Source organism: Grus americana, chromosome 1, assembly GCF_028858705.1.
Source record: "Grus americana isolate bGruAme1 chromosome 1, bGruAme1.mat, whole genome shotgun sequence".
NCBI lineage: Eukaryota > Metazoa > Chordata > Aves > Gruiformes > Gruidae > Grus > Grus americana.
The window spans coordinates 44407196-44429501 of record NC_072852.1 but is presented as its reverse complement, the minus strand read 5'-3'; the positions used below and the strand labels follow the sequence as shown (position 1 = coordinate 44429501).

Genomic DNA, 22306 nt, shown 5'->3' with positions numbered 1-22306 from the left:
GTTAAAAATACCACCCCAAAATAAACTCTATGAAACAGCTCTCTAGTCAAAGTATTTTAGTTATGGCCAACATGTAGACTATATTTTGACTGATAGCCCTTTTATCCCTTTAGGAAAGCAGTATCTGACAGACATACCCCTTGCAAGTGGTTAGTACTTATATACTTGGTCTCACGTACCTTCAACTTGAGAAAGTTCATGCCAGGAAACAACCTACTGGAAGTCAGCACCGTAACCAATTTTCCTTTGGCTTCTCTCTAAACTTGGCAATACTGGGATTTATCCTGGCTTGTCTCAATTGTTGATCCTTATCTGAGATCACACACAATTTTGCTGACTGCCACTGACATTGCAGGGCTATATGCAATACACTTTTCTCTTCTGACTCTCCTTCCAAAAATATTTCTTGTCCAACTAGTAGCATAGTTAGCAGCAGTTAGAAAACACTTGAGCAGGGATATGAGGTTTCCAGTTCATGGTTCAGTGCAGGAATGTTCAACATATTCATGGGGTAAAGCACAACCACTGACAGGAGCCCTGTTAGTCTTGAGCAAAAAAACCAGCTACTCCTACCCTCATGACTTCTGCCACTGTGACAAGAAAAAAATGTACATTTTACAGTACATTAGTCTTGAAATTACTAAAAAATAAACATCAGTATTCAGTCTGCTTTGCTAAAATGTTAGCTGAATGCTTTTCACTTCTTCTTAGCTGGCTTTGTATGAAGTAGAGAGAAAAGTAGAGAAACATTGTTTTATATTTATTCTTTTTCATCAGAAGTATCCTATGGCAGACAGCCTGGAGAATGGAGCAGAGACTAGCACTGGCAGGGAGCCTTATGCCTCTCTCAGCCATATGTCAAAAAAATTTCAGAGGCTTTAACTTTCCTCTTTCCTCCTGTCTCTGTATTCTCCATGAAAGTCTTAGCATGGCAAAACTGTGTTGGTTTTTTTCTTCCTGGTGAGGCAGAAAGTGTAAATGAGAGGAGAAGGTGCTGGGTGATGAGTGAACCAGGAAAAAGTAAGGAAAAGGCAGTAGATGAAAGATGGTGCAAAGAACTGGAGTTGTAAGTCACAAATCGGTTATCGTTTACTTTCAGATCACAGATGTGACCTCTAATGCTCACAAGCCATACATCTCGTCAACATACTCTGTAATAGTAATTCTCAGAACATCTGACCTATTGACTTGGAGATTGTGAAGACATATACTGTCATTAATGCTCATCTGTCTGGTGGAAGCAGATGTTGCACCTTCTTGAAGAAAGAATCACTGATTTTTTATTTTTTTTACCTTAGAAAAGTCAATTTTAAATTCACCTAGCATCAGGACAGGAACACAGATATTTTACAGCTCTCAATTCTGTACTCCCCAAATGTCAGTACCAACACAATACTGATGCAAACCCCCGTTATTTTTCTTGCCCCATAAAATATTGTGGGAAAGCAGGGAATATCAGCATTGCTTTGCTACATCAAGAATCCTCACTGACACTTCAGTCTTCCTAATGGCTCCCAACCCTCATTCTGACAATGCTGAATGAGTAACAAACTGCTGTAATTCAACATCCTCACAATTTGGGTACAGCCTCATTAAGTTTGGCAGCTGGACAGTAAGTACACTCACCTACAACTCTAAGCATGGACATAATTTACTTTAGTCCTATGTTGAGGTAAGTGTATTATAGCTTGTCTTTACCTCTTACAAAAAACAAACCAAAGCAAAACCAACTTTGAAACAGAGAGGCGTTATAGCACTTGTTAATCTATTAAAACTGATCGGTCTTAGCATACATGACTGATACAATGTATGCTCCTAGCACTTCGTAATTCCCCCTGATACCTGGGGAAAGATTAAAGTCTGCCCAAACAGAGAACTATCCGTAGCATTGGAGGCAATCCTATAATTTTGTCTGCAAGAATTAAAGTACTGCTGGGGTCCAGCCACTGAAAAAGTCTTGAGCTCTGTGGTAGTTTGATGCCTCTCTGCGCCGAAACTGAAAGGAGGGAGGAATTAGTGAGGCATCGCATCCGCTCCCTGCTCATCGCTACAGCACTCCAAAACACCCACCGAACAGCTGAACAATTCACTAAAGCTCACAGATGACCTAAACCCAGAAGAAAGCTGAACAACATCATCTGCCAGTATCCTGGATCCCTCTCAGGCACAGAAAGCGGCACCGTGGTGGCCTGCTTCCCCCTGAGCCAGTAATGCTGAGGAACAGCGGTGGAGACACGCTGATGCAAGGGCTGCTGTACTTTGGAGGGAGCATAAAACCGACGTCCTCAGCTTTTGTGGTGATAAAAGATCCCCTGGGATTTTCCCAAAAGGATTGTAATGCCTTACAGCCCCATCCAACTCTCATTAAACTAAATGGAAAGAACCTCAATCACTTTTGTGGAAATTGGATGTTTGCAGGGTTGGCCTAAATCCCAAGTGAGGTAATTACATTCTTCCAATGGTTTCCACTGGAAAATTTCAGTCCCCCCCCATCCCAAATGATCTCAAAGTAGCGCTCTACTGATCATTTAAACTAAACAACTGCCCTAAATGCCATCTTTTTTTGACAACAATCATGAAAATGTGTGTTGTGATAATAAGCCATGTGACAAAAGAGGGTACAACTCTCAGCAAGCGGCCTACTAAAATGAAATGGAAGGTAAAAAAACTACATTGATATTTATGAAGGTCTGAAAAGAAATTTGCTACTATATGTGTGTGTGGTACATCTCTAAAATTACATCACTTGTAGAGTTACAAACTTTTAAAATAAATATAGCTAAAGTAAAATTAATTTACATTAAAATATGAATTAATGTAGCAGTTCATCAGGTAAATTGCAGTGTGTATTAGAAATGTAAGTGTTTACAGGTCTTGGTCCTCCAAACCACTTGTGTGTAACAAATTTAATTCAATGCACTATTCAGGAGCTTAAAGGTTAGTACACATTTAAATACTTTCCTGGATTAAACCTTTTGGAATTCTAAAATCTGCTGTGTATCATTTCAGTACCTGAACTCAGCCTGCATACCCAGGTTATACTTGCATGGCTATTATCAAGTAAGAATGTACTTCTGTTGCCTTTCATATTATTCAGAGTGGTGTAGGTCAGTCAAGAAAAAGCCCTGAAAACAAGAAAAAACTTGTTCACCAGTTTGCACTCATCCTACACTGCAGGGTTCAGCTAGTGTTGCTATGCCATCAGGGATTTGGTATCACAAATTATTTTAACTAATGTGGTTTAAAGAGGAGATATTTTCTGTTCCTTTTTCACCAGGAATTACTAGGATAAATATTCAGTTCAACAGAATAAAAATGCTTCTTGTAATTATAATTATGAAATTATAAAATTATAGCTAGTTTTCTTACTCTAGGTGGCAGTGACAAGTAGTAGCGATGTTGGACAGACCCATGCACTCTGCAGAACCAAAGCCCAGCTGTCAGTAGGTTCCTAACATAAATGAGCTGTTGCAAATCAAGGATGTTGCACATTTTAAACACTTCAGTTAATGCACTAACTGAATAGAAAAAAGATTTTTGTATATAGTACGTATATACAAAAATATAGTATAGTTTTCCTCTTCCATTTTGTCTCTTCCTACATACCTATATTTATATCAAGAAAAGCAATGTGCACAAGTATTTCTGTACCATACAATCACTGTTAAATAAATGCATGGCTGTTTCAGAATACTCAAGTCAATTTTGACATATTTTCATGCTAAGTTATCACCATTAATGTTATGCCCTGAGTCTAGGTAACATTAAGTGTTCTTGTTTGTCCACTAGTCCTCTCCACCCCCCATACTATTTTCTGTCATCTTGGGCATCTCACTGTCCTAGGACTAAAAACTTGTCAATAAATATTTCATGAGGCAAGAGAGTTTAGAAATTGGTATTCTGGAACAGTTTCCTATAAAATGATTACCATCACCCGTTGTAATCTAAAATGCTACACTAGACTGAAATTTATGAATAGTAAGCTTGTCTTATCTTCCTCTGTCCTCTTTGCCTTGCCTATGCTGCAAGTAAATCTATACCCATGGCATATTACAAACAAATAACTGACTCCGAGGCTGAGACCTGAAATGCTATATTACAGCTTAGAGCATGAGTTTGCTGAAAATGGATACTGAGGTCTTAGAAAGCACAATAAAATAGCTGGCTTCGGGGGAGAAGTGAGGCTTGAAAACTAAGGAAGAAACAAGTTTGAATGTTGGGTTAGCAAGCATATTGCTTGTGCCAATTTTTTCATGTGAGTTCTGGCTAGGAGAAAAGTGTTAATAAATACATAAATGAAATAACACAGAAGGAAAATAGAAGATTCAATGAACTCTGGTAAGGAAGGACCATAAAAATATCTGTAAGAAAGGTATAAAAATTATTATCAACATTGTTGACTACATAAAGAATGTATTGCCTTTCTATAAACTTTTTCCAGTAAAAAAAATCTAATGCCTGTCCTAGTCCTGGAGGCTTCCTCCCCACTGAGGTGCAGCCATATGGAGGATGGTCCTGACACAGCTCTAGGAGGGGAAAGCTTCTCCTGTGGAAATGACTTGCAATCCTATTAGCAGCTCACCAGCTTTAGGATACTCCTTCTCCCTTCCTCTTCAAGGAACTGCCACCCCTACTCCATTGTGTCAAATGAATGGTTTGTGTGGCTGCTTCGAACTGTCAACATGGTAGCTGCAAGCAAAGGTTGAGGAATATCATTCAGGCTGCAGCCTAAAACACTCGAGTTCCTAATCTTCCTGAGACTAAAGGAAATCAAGGGATCAAGCTGGCAAACTAACTTGGATCTGCCTTTCCTGCAGGAACAGCTAGGAAAGAAATGCAGGATTCATGGGGTCAGACTCTGTAGCCTAGCATGGGACACTTGTTAAAGAGTAAAAAGCCCTAAATAGCCAGCGTTCTTTGCTTATTCTGTCCAACGGCTTTTCACAGCAAAATGCGTATGCTGTCTTTCAGCCAGGTCTCTGGTCCAGTGAGTTCCCTTGCTCTTCATCAGCTTGCACATTGACAGAAGAGAGTGAACCAATTGCTCTCAGAGTGAGAGAAATCAGGTCTCTCAGTCCAGGGAAATGTTTTCAGTCTGTGAATCTGTCTGTTATAAGGGCCTAACCTAGGGCTCTTCCTAGATACCGAAGTCTGTGAGACCAGTACCATTTCAGACACATCTCCCTCCAGTTTCTCCTTCCGGATAAACCTGTGCCTCCTCTTTCTGCGTCGTTCTGGTGAGAACCAAGGCATTTAACTCAGATTTGTGAATTTGACTCCCAGAGCCTGGTTCCTAAAAGCTACGTGTAGAAACCCTGAACATTTCTGGAGCTCCTTTTTAGATGTGGGTTGAAATGCCTTTCCCATTTGAAAGAACAAACCTCATCTTTCATTTTGGCGGCTCTTGCTGCAACAGGGCAACGGTGCCAGCTACAGTATTGAAACATGCCCCCAGATGATATAGGGGCTGTGAGCAAATTAGGGAGCTCTTGCTGAAGTTGATAATTAAGATTAGATTCAGATTCAGAAACCTGCACAGGAGTAGGCAGATGGCTCGCTCAGCTGCCAGCTGGAACTCGGCCTTCATGAGGCAGTCATTCAAGTTCAGCAGCACAGCTTCCTTCTGTGAAGTCAGAGCAAAGTCTACCTATAGCAAGATCCTTCTGAAGATTTGAGGCCAGCTCCACAGCTCTTGCAAACTGGCTGCATGTTCTGGAAGAAGTAGAGATTTTCAGATCTAGACCAGTTCAAGATCTTGACTGAAATACAAGCCAAGACTAAAAAGATAAAAAGGAATGCAAGAAAGGATGCTATGGACCTACAGGGATTTATAATCACTCAGGGAAGACTTTAGTTTGGATAATTCTCAGCAGCGAACTCACCCAGTTCTAAGTAGAATAGTTAACAATGGCAACAAAGAATGACATTCTGTTCTTCATCTGTGCCAACTTACAACAGTGCCTCAGAATTACAGAGGCTTCATTATCTACCCTTGGTTCTTATAAAAATGTAAGAGAATATCTTCTAGCCTGCCACAGTGTGTAGGCACAAGTAGCTGAGGTAAGGATGGAATATCAATCTTAACAGTAATTCCTATATTTTCATTGCCCATTTATACCATACTTTTTAAAAGCAAATCTATTAACCATAGTCCCAAGTGCTTTTTTTCTGTCATGCAGTACGCTGCTGAGAATCAATCTTTAAATGTATTCTCAATTTTAAGTTCAGAACAATCGTTCCATGAACTCTCTTTAGAGAGCATTTTCAGAGCAAGATTACAAACTGAATTATAACAGATAATGCGTAATTTCTGTAGACACTTCATCTGCAGGTAAGTTTGAAAAAGACTAGCAAAGATTGTGTTTATTTTATGCATGTAAACATAATTTTAGTGCACTTTCCCTCACACAAAGTAATGGCATTTTAAGATACATTCCCAGTACTGAAAAGAAGCCAGCAACCATGTTCAGTTTTCTGCTTCTAAATTGAATTCTGTACTCTATTTATAAGGCACTGGCACAACTTGACATATCTATAGTGCAATAAAATACCTACCAGAGTCGTTGTAACATATAAAAAAATAATCACAGTCATGTGCTAGAGGACACCCTTGGGGGTACTCTGGTACCCCTTGTTAAAACCCTGTCACCAAACCAAAGTTAGGTGCTCACCCCTGTTTCTGCTACGGATGAATTTCATCCCCATGACTGTAAAAGTTAATCTGAACGGGGTTTTTTGTTTTCTTTTATTTTGCTGAAATGTTCTCAGCACCATGTATTTTACAGGAGAACCTGCTTCTCCTTCCCCTTCTTTCAGATTATACAACTCAAACCCAACTGCTGTTTCTGAAAATGATGTTTCAGACACATGTAATCAATAATGTATAATTCTCTTTGACACTGAGGTTACAGTCCCAGTGCGCTTCTGGCTAAGAGACAGTATTACACTTCAGACGTGACAGTGCCTTCTCCAGGTGCTGTAGAAGAGGACATGGGTTTAGCGTGCAACAGGCTCCCCCTGTGGTGGGGATGGAGGGTGCTGCAGCTGGTGCTCTGGTTCTAGTTGTAGGACCCTGCTCTTCTGATTTCTCCTTTTCTCCTCGGCTTGTCCAAGGAGCCAAGATAATGGCCAGAGCAGGAATAGGGTCGGTCCTCTCTCAGACCTGTGTGTGTCAGATGTGTGGGTTGAGCTTGCTTTGATCGGAGGGGATGTGTAACCTCCTGGTGAGCACGTGTGCTTCCTGGTGCTGGATCAAGCTATGGTCTGTCCTTTTGGGACATGCTAGAGCAGCTCATGCGAGCTCAAGCATCTATTTAAGATACTTTGGATTTAAAAGCTGTATTTTCAGGACTCCTAATTTGAAATATTCAAAATATGCTGGACCCCTAAAAATAACAAAGGTATTTTCATATTATGAGTTTATAAAATAACAGAGTTGAATTGGGTTTTTTTGTCTCACAATTTTTGTATCTTCTGGATGTGTGTGGGCAGTATTTTCAAGCTTTTCTCCACCAGCAGGTGATCTAGAAACTTTTATTTAAGGAAAAAAAACAATTCTGAGGTTCTCATTCAATTACTGAACTCTGGGACTGGGGGGCTCAGGGAGAAAACAAAGTAATCTGAGATTTGCATTTAAATTGCTGTATTTAGAAATAATGATTTTTTCCCCCTCTACTATTGTACTGTAATAGCTCTTTCTTGTACCTGTTCTGTGTTCCAAAATAAATCTTTATTTCTGATTTCCCCTGTTCCTCAGTGTAAAGCTGCATGTATTTGCTTGGCATGGGCAACTGCCAATGATTTGACGATAGGAAGGGAAACAGGAGGACTTGAATTTATGCCTGCCCGCTCCCTCCAGCATTGTTCTTCAGACTTCCCTAAACATCAAGAAACTTCTTTCTGTATTCTCCTCTAAATCTCTCCTCAGAAGTCGTCTTTGCCAGGATACCTAAATAGGGTTTGTCAATGTCAGACTGCTCCTAAGCTGACATCACCACTTATTGTATTGACAAATATACATGTGTACATGCCTCTCTATATATATATCTATATGAACATATGTATATACAGTCCTCATTTTCTGCAGGCAGGCAGCTATTTCTTGCTTTATATTTAGACAGGAAGGTCTCTGAAACAAAGACTCCATTTTTTTCTGGCTAACCTAAGAAGATCTTGGGCAATGACAAATACTGGTATGTGTCATGGAAATACAAATAATAACTATTGCTGGGAAATTTACTGTGATTTTATGGTATTTGTCTCTATTAATCTGGTTTTGAAATGTGAAAGCATATTATCAGTATTTTGCTTCTTTTTATGAACTTAGAAAAGAACGTGCCCTCTCTTCCCTGTGCCAGTGAGACTTCTACTTCAGGAACCATTAGGAGAAGCAGTGAAATGAACAGCCTGAATTTATTTTCTGTAAACGATCAAGCTGGCAGCTCAATAAAAATTAAGTTTCAGAAAGACCCCATGCACAAAATCCTCAATTTTCTAATAACAGACAAAATTCAATAATATCTCCTTGCTAATCTTGACGACAAATAAGAATGAAAAATTAAGAAATGAACTTTATTGCCACTTAGAGAGGGTAATAAGAACTCTTAATACAGACTCAGCTGGTCAATCAAGAAAGGCAGAAGGGAAGAAAACCAGAGACCAGCAGGGAGAAAGAAATGATGAGGTCTATCTAGGATGACTGCTGAAGGCTGAAACTTTAACTTAAATGGCTAAACATATAAATCTAGACTTATTTTATTTGCTAATTTACCCAAATATATCTACAAATCTGTACTCTAGCTTACTAAGCTATTATTTAGAAGTAACCCAGACCTCAGTCTTACAGTTATTTTTACATTTTTTATTACAGTTTCCTCTATAGCCTGCAGTCCCATTTTGTTTTGACAGTTATTCTCTAAGCCAAGGAGAGGTAAATAAACCTTTCTCCGAATATCTGCAAACAGAATGTGAAAGAAGTCTGCACAGAACATCGGGTTTTAGCCTGAATCATCACACAGTTTTGAGCTCTTGATTTGGGGGATTATCAGTCAGTTGTACACGATGAATCAAATTTAGGGGTTTTGAGCACCAGCTACTGAGGCCAAATGGAGTTGCAAGCCAGCCAAACATTTCAGAGTAAGGTTGGTATGGAAATGTAATTTTTTATCCAATTACAATGTAAGACAGCAAAGAGCATTAGAAATATGCAATAACTTCCTATTAAGGAGGTAATGATAGTATCCTGGATTCAATGCATTCAGTATTACAGCTATTCAAGATTATATGAGAAGCATTAACAGAGTACCATTATTCAGTCAGATGTATACTGGGATTTTACTGGATTTTTGCTGGTTTATTTCCCTTACTGGCAGAACGAGGTCTTCTGTTCATGCAGGAATGTGTTCTTAGGAAACACATCAAAATCACTTTGCTTTTATAAAGATGCTTATTAAGTAAAATAATGCTGATTGATGTTAAGTTTTATTTTTGTATAGTTAGTATCAGTATCTTGACATTTAAAACCTCTGCCCAAAAGCTGTTGCTGTCCTGCATTCCCGTAGTCTTGCAAGAACTCACTTACTATAAATGTATGGCAGATATTTTCCTACTCTGTAGACAAAGGCCCAGATGGAAGAGCAGTGAGAGGAAGGAAGGAAAGAATCGATATATCTTATAAAGTCTTTTAATGCAATTTTGTTTTCAGAAGTGTAAGAGCCATTTTATCTGCTTTGTTTTACCCCCCCTTCTTCAGGTGTTGGAATTACTATGTTTAAAATGCAAAGTGTAAAAGCAGAGATGGTGCCTTTTTTCTCCTTCTAGTAAACAGCTTAAAAATTCTGCAGATTAAAGATAAATTGGGATAGAAAGTATAAGAACCAATTAAGATAGAGTGACTTTTATACACAGTGCAGTTATGGAAAAACAACTGTACTGTGATTATGCAAATCAGCCACTCACAACCGAAATGCAGGGATTTACATAACGGAGAAAAAAATCTTCACAGTTATGCCTCAGTAACCTTACAGGATTTTTGCACTTTAATTGTATGACTCATTGTAATAAAATGATCCCACTTGCTTTATCCAGAGTGAAATACGTTAGGACATCACCATTCTGAATGATTTGTGTGGTTTTGGAAGCCACCACTCTCCTGCCACAAAAGGTGGGGTATGTTCTACTTTAAAGAGATACAATTCAATGAATAAACAGAATTTCTGCTTGTATCAATCAAAATTTTAACTGGGTTTACATATTGCATCACTGCTTTTGTAATAAATGTATACTAATATAAATGGGTCCTCTGTTCTTCTTGGAACTTTTAGTTCCTCATTCTATTAAATTAATCATTTTTTGATAAAATAAGACTTCTCTGGTGCATATATTACAGGAGGAAATATCAGTGTCATTTAAATTGTTCAGACTTTTTTTTTTGAGTTTTGCAAAGTGAAATCTTAATGGGAACCCTGATATTTTTAGTTAGTTAAGTATGTCTAGACTATTTAACTTGTGACTTCTAGGTGTTCTACAAAACGTATTATTTAAAAAAGATGACTGTTCTATTATAAGCCACATGGAAGTAACAGTATTTATTCAGCTGGATGTAGTTTGCTGTACCTTTATTTTTGTCATCACTTAGTCCACTATTTTGACTTGATATGATGCAATTTCTATGAAAAACCAGAAAGAGGAGACTATGTATAAATTAGCCCCTACTATGGCTAGGTTTTTTTATCACTCAAACCAAGTCGATTACAGGTGAGCTTTTTCACAATATGGGTACATTCTATGCTGTTACACATCCATTAAATCATGATGGCTTATTTTCCATCTGCAGACATCTTAGGCAGAGGCAACTAAAACTTTTAATTATTTCGCTCTTGCACATAGACAAGAGAGTACTGGAAAAAAAAAATCCTCCCACAGTAACCACTCAGCTTTCAAAGCCTTCCCAGTTATGTGGGGATGAACATGAGACTTTTGGAAGTTTTAAATGAGAAAGTACATGAACTAGAAAACAGGCTTGTCTCTGATCTGCAAAGATTAGACAGCTTGCTGATTATGACATTCCTCTGCCAGGTGTAAGACTTGGGGTCAGGTCTTCAGCTTCAATCTACCACAGTAAAAACATGGTCCATGGTCTTGGAAGTGTTCTTAGACCCAAGCATCTGTGCTGTCCCCATGGGGCCTGTTCACCATCTTCACTTTCTCTCACACAACAAGAAATTTCCAGAAAGGCACTATAAAAATGATTTGATTGGAACAAATTTACATTCTGCTCTGTTTTAGGAGAGATTCTCAACAAATTTGCAACCAGCTGTAACAGGTAAGGTCTGACAACTTTTCTATCACAATTAAATTCTCAGCTGTGTAACAGGCTAACAGTACCTCTCTGACATACGCCTACTGACATAAACTGAACAAATAGTAAAGAACTGCTATAGTCTTCTGATAGGGCAATGAGGTCTCCTCTCCCCTCCTGCCCCAAATATTTTGGAGACAGCCTACTTAAACTTATTTGGTGATCTGTTTGTGTTTGTTAGTTTATAAATGAGAAACACATATAGACCTGTCAATTACAGTCCATTCACATAGGATTTGTTATTGGGGAAAATGGGGAAAAACAAAAGTTATTTGGGATATTAAATGCTCTAACATGTCAATGGCACTATTTCATATTTAAATTTTTTTTAAAAAATCACACCCAAGCCCTTTGCCCCTTCAACTTTCTTCTTGAAATGGTAAAATTAAAAAATAAATATACAAGCAGAATGTCATGTTAAACAGTCCCAGTATTTGATGGAGATGCTAGGAAGATCTAATCACATCTGCAGCCTCTAGAAGGAGAGCAGACAATTGGCATGGGATTTGTGACTACCCAGGTTCATTTCTCTACTCTACCACAAAACTACTGCATGATCTTGGATAAGAGTCCAGATTTCTAAAATGGATGCAATATGTTCTGGTCACACTATCAGCATAAGGTATATTTTATCGATACTCTAATATATTTTTTAATAAATGTTGTCTTATGGCCTAGTACACTTTTCTCAGCAAGCACTTTCATCCTGTAATAGTAGTTTCTTCTTTTTTCTTTTTTTTCATGAACAGAAGAATAAAAGTTTTATTCAGTCCAATCTGGAAAGGTTCTCCAGATTGGGCTTCCCACTTGTTTATATTCCTGTTTTAAAAAAAGTATGCAGCAGTGCATTCAAAGTTCCATTCTATCTACAAACCTTTTCCTAGACCTACCAATTACAGAGTTCTTCATATTGGAAACCATTCACACCTTTGCTATGTTAAAATCAGAGTTTAAAAATAAAAGAACATCTACATGAAAGTGTAATCTACCTCATTTACATAGCATGGTGAGATAACAATTAAAAACCAAATATTTCAAATGCTGACCATTTCTCCCTCAATATCTTGTCTAATTTTTTTCCCTCTTCTTTTTTCTTCTTGTATTTTTGTTTTTCCCATGATATCATCAGGCAATTTCATTTCAGTATGGTCTGCACTGGACTGTGCAGATTACCAAACTAATGACATATGGACTTCTTACCACTGTAACACATCTATTCTTGCAAGTGAGAATTTCGAGTGACAGAGCAAGGCTGTTTGCTATCAATTTTGCAAAAACTGCATCTGCCAGATTGCCAAGATCCATTTCAGAGATAAAAAATCCATTAATATTCTAATTTGTTATCTGTCTTTATCAGTCACACAACATTTCTTTACACAAATGATAACCTTCTAAAAATGAAAACTCTTACATATGTTAAAATACTTCCCTGAAAATATTTTACATTTACTTATGAAGTAAAAATTCTTAAAGACTGAATGTCTCTCTAATGCCTGCTATTAAAACACACATACACACACAGCTTTCACCTTCATGTCTACAAAAGTGCCAAAATTATCTGCTTGTCTCATTAGGTAATTTTTCTGTCTGTAATAAAAAGGATTTTTGTCTTTATTATATGAAACAATATTGACAATGTTGAATTAGTTGTATATTTAGTAGCAGTGAATGCGTACTAAAACATACCAAACGGGTTTAAGAACCCGAGTATTATCATAAACAGCAGCAAAAAGCTAATGCTTATATTTTTTTTTCACAAATGTGAACAAATTGAGGCCTCAGCTTTGAATCAATACTTTCTAGCACAGACCAAAAGAACCCTGCTGAGTTTAACCGTATTGACTTCACAGAAATATACACTGGTACTATTACAGTATTCTGCATAGGTACGGGAACTCACGCAAACAACGTTCAATGGCTGATCTAACAGAATTACTGAGTGGGAAAAGCATGGCTATCTTCACACATTACTGATGTATTAGAGCTATTTCCTTGTTAAAAAGCCATTTTCCCACTCTTTCTGTATTTTCTAATCCCCAAAGATACACAGTTTCCTTATTTTCTCAATATTTATGAGTTCTGGCCAAATTTTGCTTTAAGATAATATGCCCACACACATTTGTCATAAACATGAAACCGTGTTACTGTGAGGAAATATTTTGCTTATTGGTCCAATGGCCACTGTGAAGTTCTGCCATTCCAGTTTTGATGATTCAGTTATAATTCATCAGTAAAAACTACCAAGAGAATCTGAGACATCAAGAGTAGACTCAAGTCACATATATATGAGTTTGACGTTATCTTTTCTACTACAGTTAATTCTGAGGAGCTTACAAAGCCAGGTTTACCTTCTGATTTTTCTAGTTTTGACTAGAAAACATTTAGTATGCTGTCTAAACAAATGACAAAGAAGAAAATTTCAAGTTAAATCTAATCTGCCAACGGAAGCTTTTTAACCAATCAAGTTTTACTTACATGGAATTTTGTTCAGTTCATTCATGAACTTCTCTTTCAACTTAGAAAATGCATCTTCTTTTCCTCCCCCTCCTCCGGGACTGGCTGGCTCGGTGACATTACTTGGAGGTGCTGCTGCTACAGTGGTAGCTGGCGGTGCTGCCAGGGCCTCATGATGACTTTCACTCACCATTTTAACCCCTGGGTAAGCTGTTGGAGTAAAAAAAGAAAACAAAACAAAAAAGCCCACAAGATAAAATTAAATCATTGAAATGGATCTCTCATCAATAAAAGACTAAATAGGCAGAGTATCACTTGGTGCTCACGCTTACTGGGTAAATACGACTGCATCAGCATATTGCTTCATGTTCTTCATAAAATATTTATTAGACAAGAGAGAAAAGTCTTTTGCAGGGTTAATTTCAGCCAGAATCATTTCATTGCTTAGAGCTCTTCTCCAACAGTGTTGCATTTTGAACTGCTGAATTTGAAACCTCAAAATTCCTGTAAAACTCTCAAGTAGATTTACGTTTTGCTCTTCAATTTTGAAAGTATAAGCAAATTGGGTAATAACTGCTCCCTACGTGCAAATTTCACAGTGTATTTACAGAATTATTTTTCTACGAGAGTTACAGAGGTGTGGATCATAGCCAAAGTTTCTATATAAAATAAATGAAGTGATAAGGATATAATAAAAACACTTCAAGATTTCCTGTCAAAGTAGTAACTTATTGTTTCCTATTTAAGCAAGCTGTATGTTAAACAGAAATTGATTTGCATCCATTTTTATCTTCACTTTTTGAAGGTAATTTTCCTTCCAGTTATTTCATGTGACATTTGCTACTGACAATATTCTCTTAAATTATTCAGATGTCTCATTGGTGTATTCCTGAAGCGACGACATCTGTAGGGTATCTAAATGCAGCCATATTGAAATATCTGAGAGGCTGCCTCAAACATAATCCCATATCAGCATATTTTTAATTTCATGTTGTTTAATGGGTGTTTTGCAAAACCCTTCCTTGAGCGTACATTACAAAGCAAAGAAATTTGGGCCAGTGGGGTGAAGGTGAGATGAGATGCACAAAGCAATTTCACTATCACAAGAAGGCTGGCTGAAATGTTTACATTGGTTTTGAACACATTGTTCCGATTTTCTGCCGCATCCTAAATATCACTGATCTGAATAATCATTCTGGTTTTCTTCAGAAAACCAGAGAGAGAAAGGCTTTGAGAGATAACAAACATTCATTATTGCTCTGAGTGTACAATTGCTCTCAGCCCCAGAAGACATTTGGTCTTTGACCTTTTGCTGAGAAATTTAAACATCACCATCCCAAAAAAGAGGCAACGCATCAAAATTAAAGGGGCATACGAGCATCCAAGTGCATGCAGTATGATGAATCGTGAGCTTTCCTGCCTTATACATGACTGTTTTCATGGATGTCGCTGAGAGCGCTCGAATCACTAAATCGAGATGAGGACTGGCTTTTCATCCTTCAACTTTACTTCCACGAGCCCGCAGTCAGGAAGACCTGCAAGCGCAGACCTGGCTGCAGGCAGAATGAACCTGTTGAAATCACCCTCATCGTTCTTGTCATTACGCAGGGGTTTGCACACATGTGTAGTCTGGAATAGAAGCCATTCTCCAATACCGTCAGCCGATTAAAAAGATTTTAACTAAATAGGGGGTTGGCCTTGTTCGGAAGAAGCAATTTGGTGGATATTTTGCAGCAACTTTATTGATGCAGCGCTGAATGAAGTGGTATTCCCTGCCTGCCCATCGCTTCTGCCTTTGCCCTCACAGTCTCTAGCCTAATATAAAATCATGTTGATGTTGACACAGAATATGTATATGATACAGCTCCATAAATATTTCATAAGCGTGCAGTCTTATCTGTATGCCTGGAACAACATGGGAGCAGTTCACTATCTAAAGCAGACCGAAGTCGATGGAAAGATTCCAGTTAATATCCGTGAACTTTGGCTCCAGTCCGATGTCTGCGAAGATTTCCCCACTTGCCTCCCAAAATAACGATTGAGAAAAACATGTAGTGCATAATTTGTGTAGTATGAAATAACGTGCCAGCTATTCCAGACTAGAAGACTTTTTCCATATGCTCTGATGAATGCCAAATACTATGAAGCAAAACCTGCAGAGCCATCAGCTGTAAACATTAGTGCTGTTGTATATTATAGCATTTTGTCAGTGAATGTCAGTTAAATCAGAAGAAAAGTTGTATGATATATCATAATTAAATCAAAATTAAATTGCTTAATTATAATATATTGCTTAATTATTTCAGGCCTGGCAGTTGACTATTTTATTTTGTAATGGAAGACACAATTTGCAGTGATGACTTTCAGCTAATTAAAAATTAAGGCAAATGTAATTTATTTGCTTCCAGTTTTGGAGCTATATTTTGAAAATACATTAGGAGAACAAATGTGAAGCGTTACACTTCCATTTATTTAAAAGAAGGAAAAAATAACAAAACAGAGTATTCCTCTGAACTGCAGGAAGAATCCTCGGTGGAGTCTTAGTGCAGTTAGAGGTCACTCCATCTAATGAGGCATGCACAAATGCTTCGAGACCTGCTACAGAGCCTGCGACCTTTACACGCCAATGACACTGTCCTGATATTTTAAATCGGTGTGAAGGGGCTGAAAAAGAATCTTGTCTCAGAAAAAGCTTTCTGCAGTAAAGAATTTTCTGAAGAGCACATGCCCACTCACTTATGGAGATAACATCTGATGGCTTCTATTATTGTAATGCTGCAGCTTTCCACAATAATGGCCTAAACACTGTGGTATTATTAGAGACTGCAGAGTACTGAATAATTAGATTTAAATTGGCCTTTTACAATAAAAGGGGTTACTTTAATGCTGCAATGCATGGCTGAAGGTAAAGATCTGTAAAATACTATCAGATTATCTGCCATTTATGAAATGGCAGTTGCAAGCAAAAATTTCTTACAGGTTAAAAAATGAAATGTCATAGAATTCAATTATGATTTCCAGTTCAGTGTTCACTACAATGAGTATAGTGCTAGGTATGAAACATTACATGTTTCATGTGCAACATGCAGTCATAAATAAGAGTACATTTGCAGTCACAAATAAAAGTACCATTTAATTTACATGCTTCTATAAAACACAGCATAGACTATATTCCCTGAGTGATGCTTGTCATCTCTATACAGAAGCAGGCAAGTGTTGACTGAAAATCCAGAGATGATGATTTGAACTCTTGAGGAAGTCAGGGGTTTAGAACCTTACTCATCCCTAAGCAAGAAAAAAACTGATAAAAACAACTGTCAGCTCCAACTTCTACATAATTTCTTCTGAAAATGAAGCATTTGAGTAATATACAAATGCATTCTGGAGAGTCATAAGAAGCTAGAGATTTATTTCCTTATGGAGGTACAAAGTATTGGCTGACTGCCTTAGTATGCTCCAGATGGTGAGAGTCCCGCTGGAATGCGCCTCTCAAGAGAGTAGTAAAGTAGCAACTACTCTTAAGAGAGAAGTAAAGAAGAGGAGTAAGACTTCAGACATGGACGATTACAGAGCATGGAGTAGCCTCTGGAAATCAGAGCTGAAAGAATGTGTTCCAAGGGCAACGGCCTCTCTTTCCAAATATTCTGGCATATTCAAAGTAAGATGTGGACAACTTGTGGGGGGACAACTAATCCCATGGGAAATTTTTACTTGTTTTAAATTGTTTTTGAAAAACTGAATAGTCAGAAAATTAATGAGAGTGCTGTAGGAGTGACTCACAGGAAAGGGAGATTTTCAGGATATGGAATGAGAGCAAAACTCAGAGTAGCGTATCATCTTCTAGCAAATCATGGGGAGATTTATGATAGACCTAACAAAAAACAAACAAACAAAAAAGCTCAAAGGGCAACGAAGCAAATTTGTATGGTTTCTATGGGGTTAAATTACAGCAGGATGGTTTCTATGTGGTTAAATTACAGCAGGTAATAGCAGCTGTTAAAGGACTTAGTGAATACTTAACCTCATGGCAATAAAATTGGTGACATTCCTTCTGCATGGTGGACTTCAGACAATTTAATTTTGCTCATTCTTCCTCTTATCTGCTGAATACAAACTGGGTGGAGTGAGACAGCAAATAGGTCAGACATCCCATGCTGACCAAATCATTCCTTCGCAATGAGAAATTTTCTGGAAAGTGTCCTTTTACCTTGCTATCTCTCAAATTTTTCTGCCATGCTGTGTTGGGTTTGCGTGGCAAGGTTTTGGTAGCGGGGGGGGCTACAGGGGTGGCTTCTGTGAGAAGCTGCTAGAAGCTCCCCCTGTGTCTGACAGAGCCAATGCCAGCCGGCTCCAAGACGGGCCCGCTGCTGGCCAAGGCCAAGCCAATCAGCGCCTCTGTGATAACATATTTAAGAAGAAGAAAAACACTTAGAGGGAGAGAGCTTTTGCAGCCGGAGAGAGGAGTGAGAAGATATAAGAAACTCTGCAGACACCAAGGTCAGTGCAGATGGAGGGGGAGGAGGTGCTCCAGGCACCGGAGCAGAGATCCCCCTGCAGCCCCTGGAGAAGGCCATGGTGAAGCAGGCTGTCCCCCTGCAGCCCATGGAGGAAGGATGAGGGGGTGTGGAGATTCCACCTGCAGCCCGTGGAGGACCCCACGCCGGAGCAGGTGGAGGCACCTGAAGGAGGCTGTGGCCTGTGGGAAGCCCACGCTGGAGCAAGTTCCAGGCCGGACCGGTGGACCCGTGAAGAGGGGAGCCCACGCCAGGGCAAGTTTGCTGGCAGGACTTGTGACCCCGTGGGGGACCCCACGCTGGAGCAGTTTGCTCCTGAAGGTCTGCACCCCGTGAGATGGACTCCATGTTGGAGCAGGGGAACGATGAGAGGAGTCCTCCCCCTGAGGATGAAGAAGCGGCAGAAACACCGTGAGATGAACTGACCGTAACCCCCACTCCCCGTCCCCCTGTGCCGCTGAGGGGGGGAAGGTTGAAGCCGGGAGTGAAGTTGAGCCCGGGAAGATGGGAGGGGTGGGGGGAGGTGTTTTAAGAGTTGATTTTATTTTCTTATTCCTCTACTGTGTTTTGCCTAGTAATAAATTAGATGAATTCCCTCTCTAAGTTTGGTCTGTTTTGCTCGTGATGATAATTAGTGAGTGATCTCTCCCTGTCCTTATCTCGACCTGCAAGCATTTCGTTATGCCTTTTCTCCCCTGTTTAGTGAATGAGGGGAGTGAGAGAGAAGCTCTGGTGGGCACCTGGCCTCCAGCCAGGGTCAACCCACCACACATGCTAAAAATTAAAATTAATTAAATTAATCAAAACATAAAAATATAGTGTTACTATGAGTAACTGTGTAAGTTTTCAGAAGTAGTCGTCACCATTCTTTCAGTGTTTAATGCTGTAACTGTAGTAGAGCTGCTCACTGTACCTCAATAACCCTGCAAAGTTGTAAATTGGGATCTAGCTCATTAAATGGTATTTCCCAGACAGCTCATCTTTTCAGCATCCCAAACATGTTCACCTCAGCAGTTACATCCAGCTTCGAATGTAATCACAAAACTTATTCAATAAAGAAATAAAAAAAAAAATCACATGTTAACATCAGCTGTGCTCCTCTCATTTTTGTTTACAGCTCCTGTGCAGTGAAAGAGAAAGAAACTTGGCTTTCAGTGCTGATAGGTCCAGGGTAAGTATGCAGCCTTATCAGAGAAAGGTCTGAAACCACATTGAAAATTTACCCTATTCCATTAGACTGTTTTTGATGAAATTAATTCATCATTAAGAAGATGGGAACATTACCAGAATGTCTAAAGATATCTACAATAAACGATCTCTTCCTAGATTTAAGTATTCTGGGATGTTAATAATACATTTTTTTACTCATTCATCTTCCTATTAATGAAATACGCTATCTTTCTAGCTTCAGTAATGGACATTTATTTTAAAAGACAAGCTCAGAAAAGAGACTTTCTTGGCTTTTTATAAAGATGGGTCTGTAACTACATTTTCAGAAGAATGGAAGGTCACGGTAAAGATGTCATATCAAAACAGCCTTTTCACCACTACCACAAAGGTTTACAATGCAATCCAGATTTAGTACTGCTTTAGAGAAGGTACATGAAAGGCTCAACATTTCATGGGGTAAAAAAGTTCTGATTAAGAACCTGGGTGGAGGAATTCAGGTATCCTGTCTGTGCTGCTACTGATGCACAAGAAATGTCCCAGCAAACCCTCACAGAATCACTCTTTTAGTGGAGGAGAGACATTTCTCCTGCAGCCATATCTGAAACATCAATTCAGTTGACGCTTCCTAGATCCCCGCTGTACATTAGCTCTTTAAAACTGTTTTCCCAATGCTTGCTACTAACACCACATCAATATTTTCATTGGCTTGACTGAACGAACAAGATAAAGCACCTAAATCTCCGCGCAAAAGCCCACGGCTACTATGCCAGTGTGTCCTACCAAAGGAGTATCACTGGTCCTGGAGCAGGATGGAGGAACATGGTGTTGCAGATAGGAAGAGGACCAAGAGGTGGCGAGTCAGTATGGATGAGGACCCCACATACATGGAGGGGAGCACATCTGAGCCCAAGTTTAAGCAAGTGTGGGGGTAGGAAAGGAGTCACACACCAAGTCAGGCAGAAGTGCTGCAAATCCAGGATAGCAGAGAGGAGAGCTTGGCAGAACTATTTTTTGACAGTTAGTCAAAACTATTAATTTTGGGAGCCAACAGCTAGTTAGATCAAATTATCTACAGCACGGTCCTGGACCAGGTAAAAAATCTGCTTATTATTACATATGAGCTCAGTATCAGTCTCCAGAATTTGCTTAAAATAGGAACAAATACTTTTAGAAAAACAGTTGAAAGAAACTAACTCCATTTAGTTCCTGTTTCAAGTGCTTCTGGCAGTGTAGGTATCCAGAAGTTTTGTGTATGTAGATAGGAATTTCAGCTAGGTTCTTCTCTAATAGTCAGACAAAGCAACAATAAGCATGAGAAAATGAAATATTGTAAGATTTCCAGTCTAATATTCGCACTGAAAACCTATTATCTGAGTCTGAGTTATATCCAAATAATATCCAAATCTTTGTGTACTCTTAACCCATTTCACTTTTTTAAGTCACTGTATATCTAATAAACGTAGAATATATGTAGAATAAGCATAGCACAGTTCACAGATCTCTGTCACAATAAACACATTTTATTTCATTGAAATCAGCATATGATTTCATCTCTAAGCATGTTTTAAAGCTAACCATATAATGTGACAGAAAATCACCTGCCCAGTGGACAGCAAACCATCTGAATACTTTGGGAGGGATATGGACACTGGAGAACATTGGAGAAAGACAAATCCCTCAGTGCATGGCACAATCTACATGTTTCTCTTTCAGCTTCCTGGTCACCCGTTATTAAATACGGCGGAACTGTCCAACATAGAGGGCTCAGAAACATCTCATGCTGCACAATCTGTGCAAGAGAAACTTGGGCTCGCATTTTCAGAAAGAACCTCAGTCTGATATGTAACCTATGAACAGCTAATCACTGTCTATTTTGCAGTATCAAGCTATGCAAAATGATATTTTCAGACTCACTTCTCAGGCTGTTGATAAGACCAGTGTTAATTTAAACAAGAACAGTGAAGCCAACACTATTTTCTTTCCAGCTAAAAGCCATAATTTTTTGACTGCACTTCAAACTTGCACTCCTGCAATGCAGAAGAGCGCACAGGAGCCAGCGGAGTCAAAGCAGCTTATAGAGAAACACAAAAATCAAGAGCAAGGAGCATTGCAGCAACTCAAGAGTGGTGAGTCCCTTGCATAGATTCACTATATAAATGCCTGTTTCCATGACCATGTTCTGAAAGTTATTTTCCCCTAAGTATATGATATTTCTTAGTCATGTATTTCTTTAGATCTTTAGAGGTAATGGGGCTAGAGACAGCGCTGTCTCTCTGGATGTTGACATTGCTGTCATGTTTCAGCAGGAGTGAGGTTACCAAACCTGTCAAAGAATCAGAATATGTATAATTTAACCCTTCTGTCTTCCTCTACTACTGCAAATGCTGCTTCAAAATGTCTGAGGTCCTCGATAATAGCTAGTTATGAATAGGAATAAGGGAAGGAAAGAAACTACAGTAATTTCCTCCCACATGATCATTCTGTCATCTTTCATGCTTGCATCTTGTTTCCTGAAGCTGTAATCTGCATTTCTACTCCCCTGATATTTACTTCCAGACTTGCTTTATGCAGCAGTGTAAGACAAAAGAATTCATATAAAAATTAGTGTTCAACTGCATTTAAGCATGAAATTCTAATACAGTCCACAGAGAATTCTTGCTGTTCCAAAATCATTTTAGAGTAATCCTACAAATAATGAAGCCCTTTATATCAATAAATTCTTTGTTGTGTACGTTGCATAAAATCAATTTCTATTCACATATTTGGCTCCTGTCCAATTAATGGCTCTAATAAAGCCTATAAACTAGTA

At 38.7% G+C, this 22306-nt stretch overlaps 1 protein-coding gene across 6 annotated transcripts in view; it reads right to left on the bottom strand.

The window, feature by feature from the left end:
* The window catches only part of SYT1 (synaptotagmin 1), a 359821-nt gene that overhangs the window by 117239 nt on the left and 220276 nt on the right, over nucleotides 1-22306 (bottom strand). For 4 of the 6 annotated variants that reach the window (XM_054811274.1, XM_054811268.1, XM_054811263.1 and 1 more), the window contains one exon: nucleotides 13835-14023. The exons of the other annotated variants lie outside the window; for them this stretch is intronic. In XM_054811274.1, the coding sequence (XP_054667249.1) occupies nucleotides 13835-14006 (172 nt within the window). In that variant the 5' untranslated portion in view covers nucleotides 14007-14023. The remainder of the gene's footprint in view (nucleotides 1-13834; nucleotides 14024-22306) is intronic. 6 annotated transcript variants of the gene reach the window in all.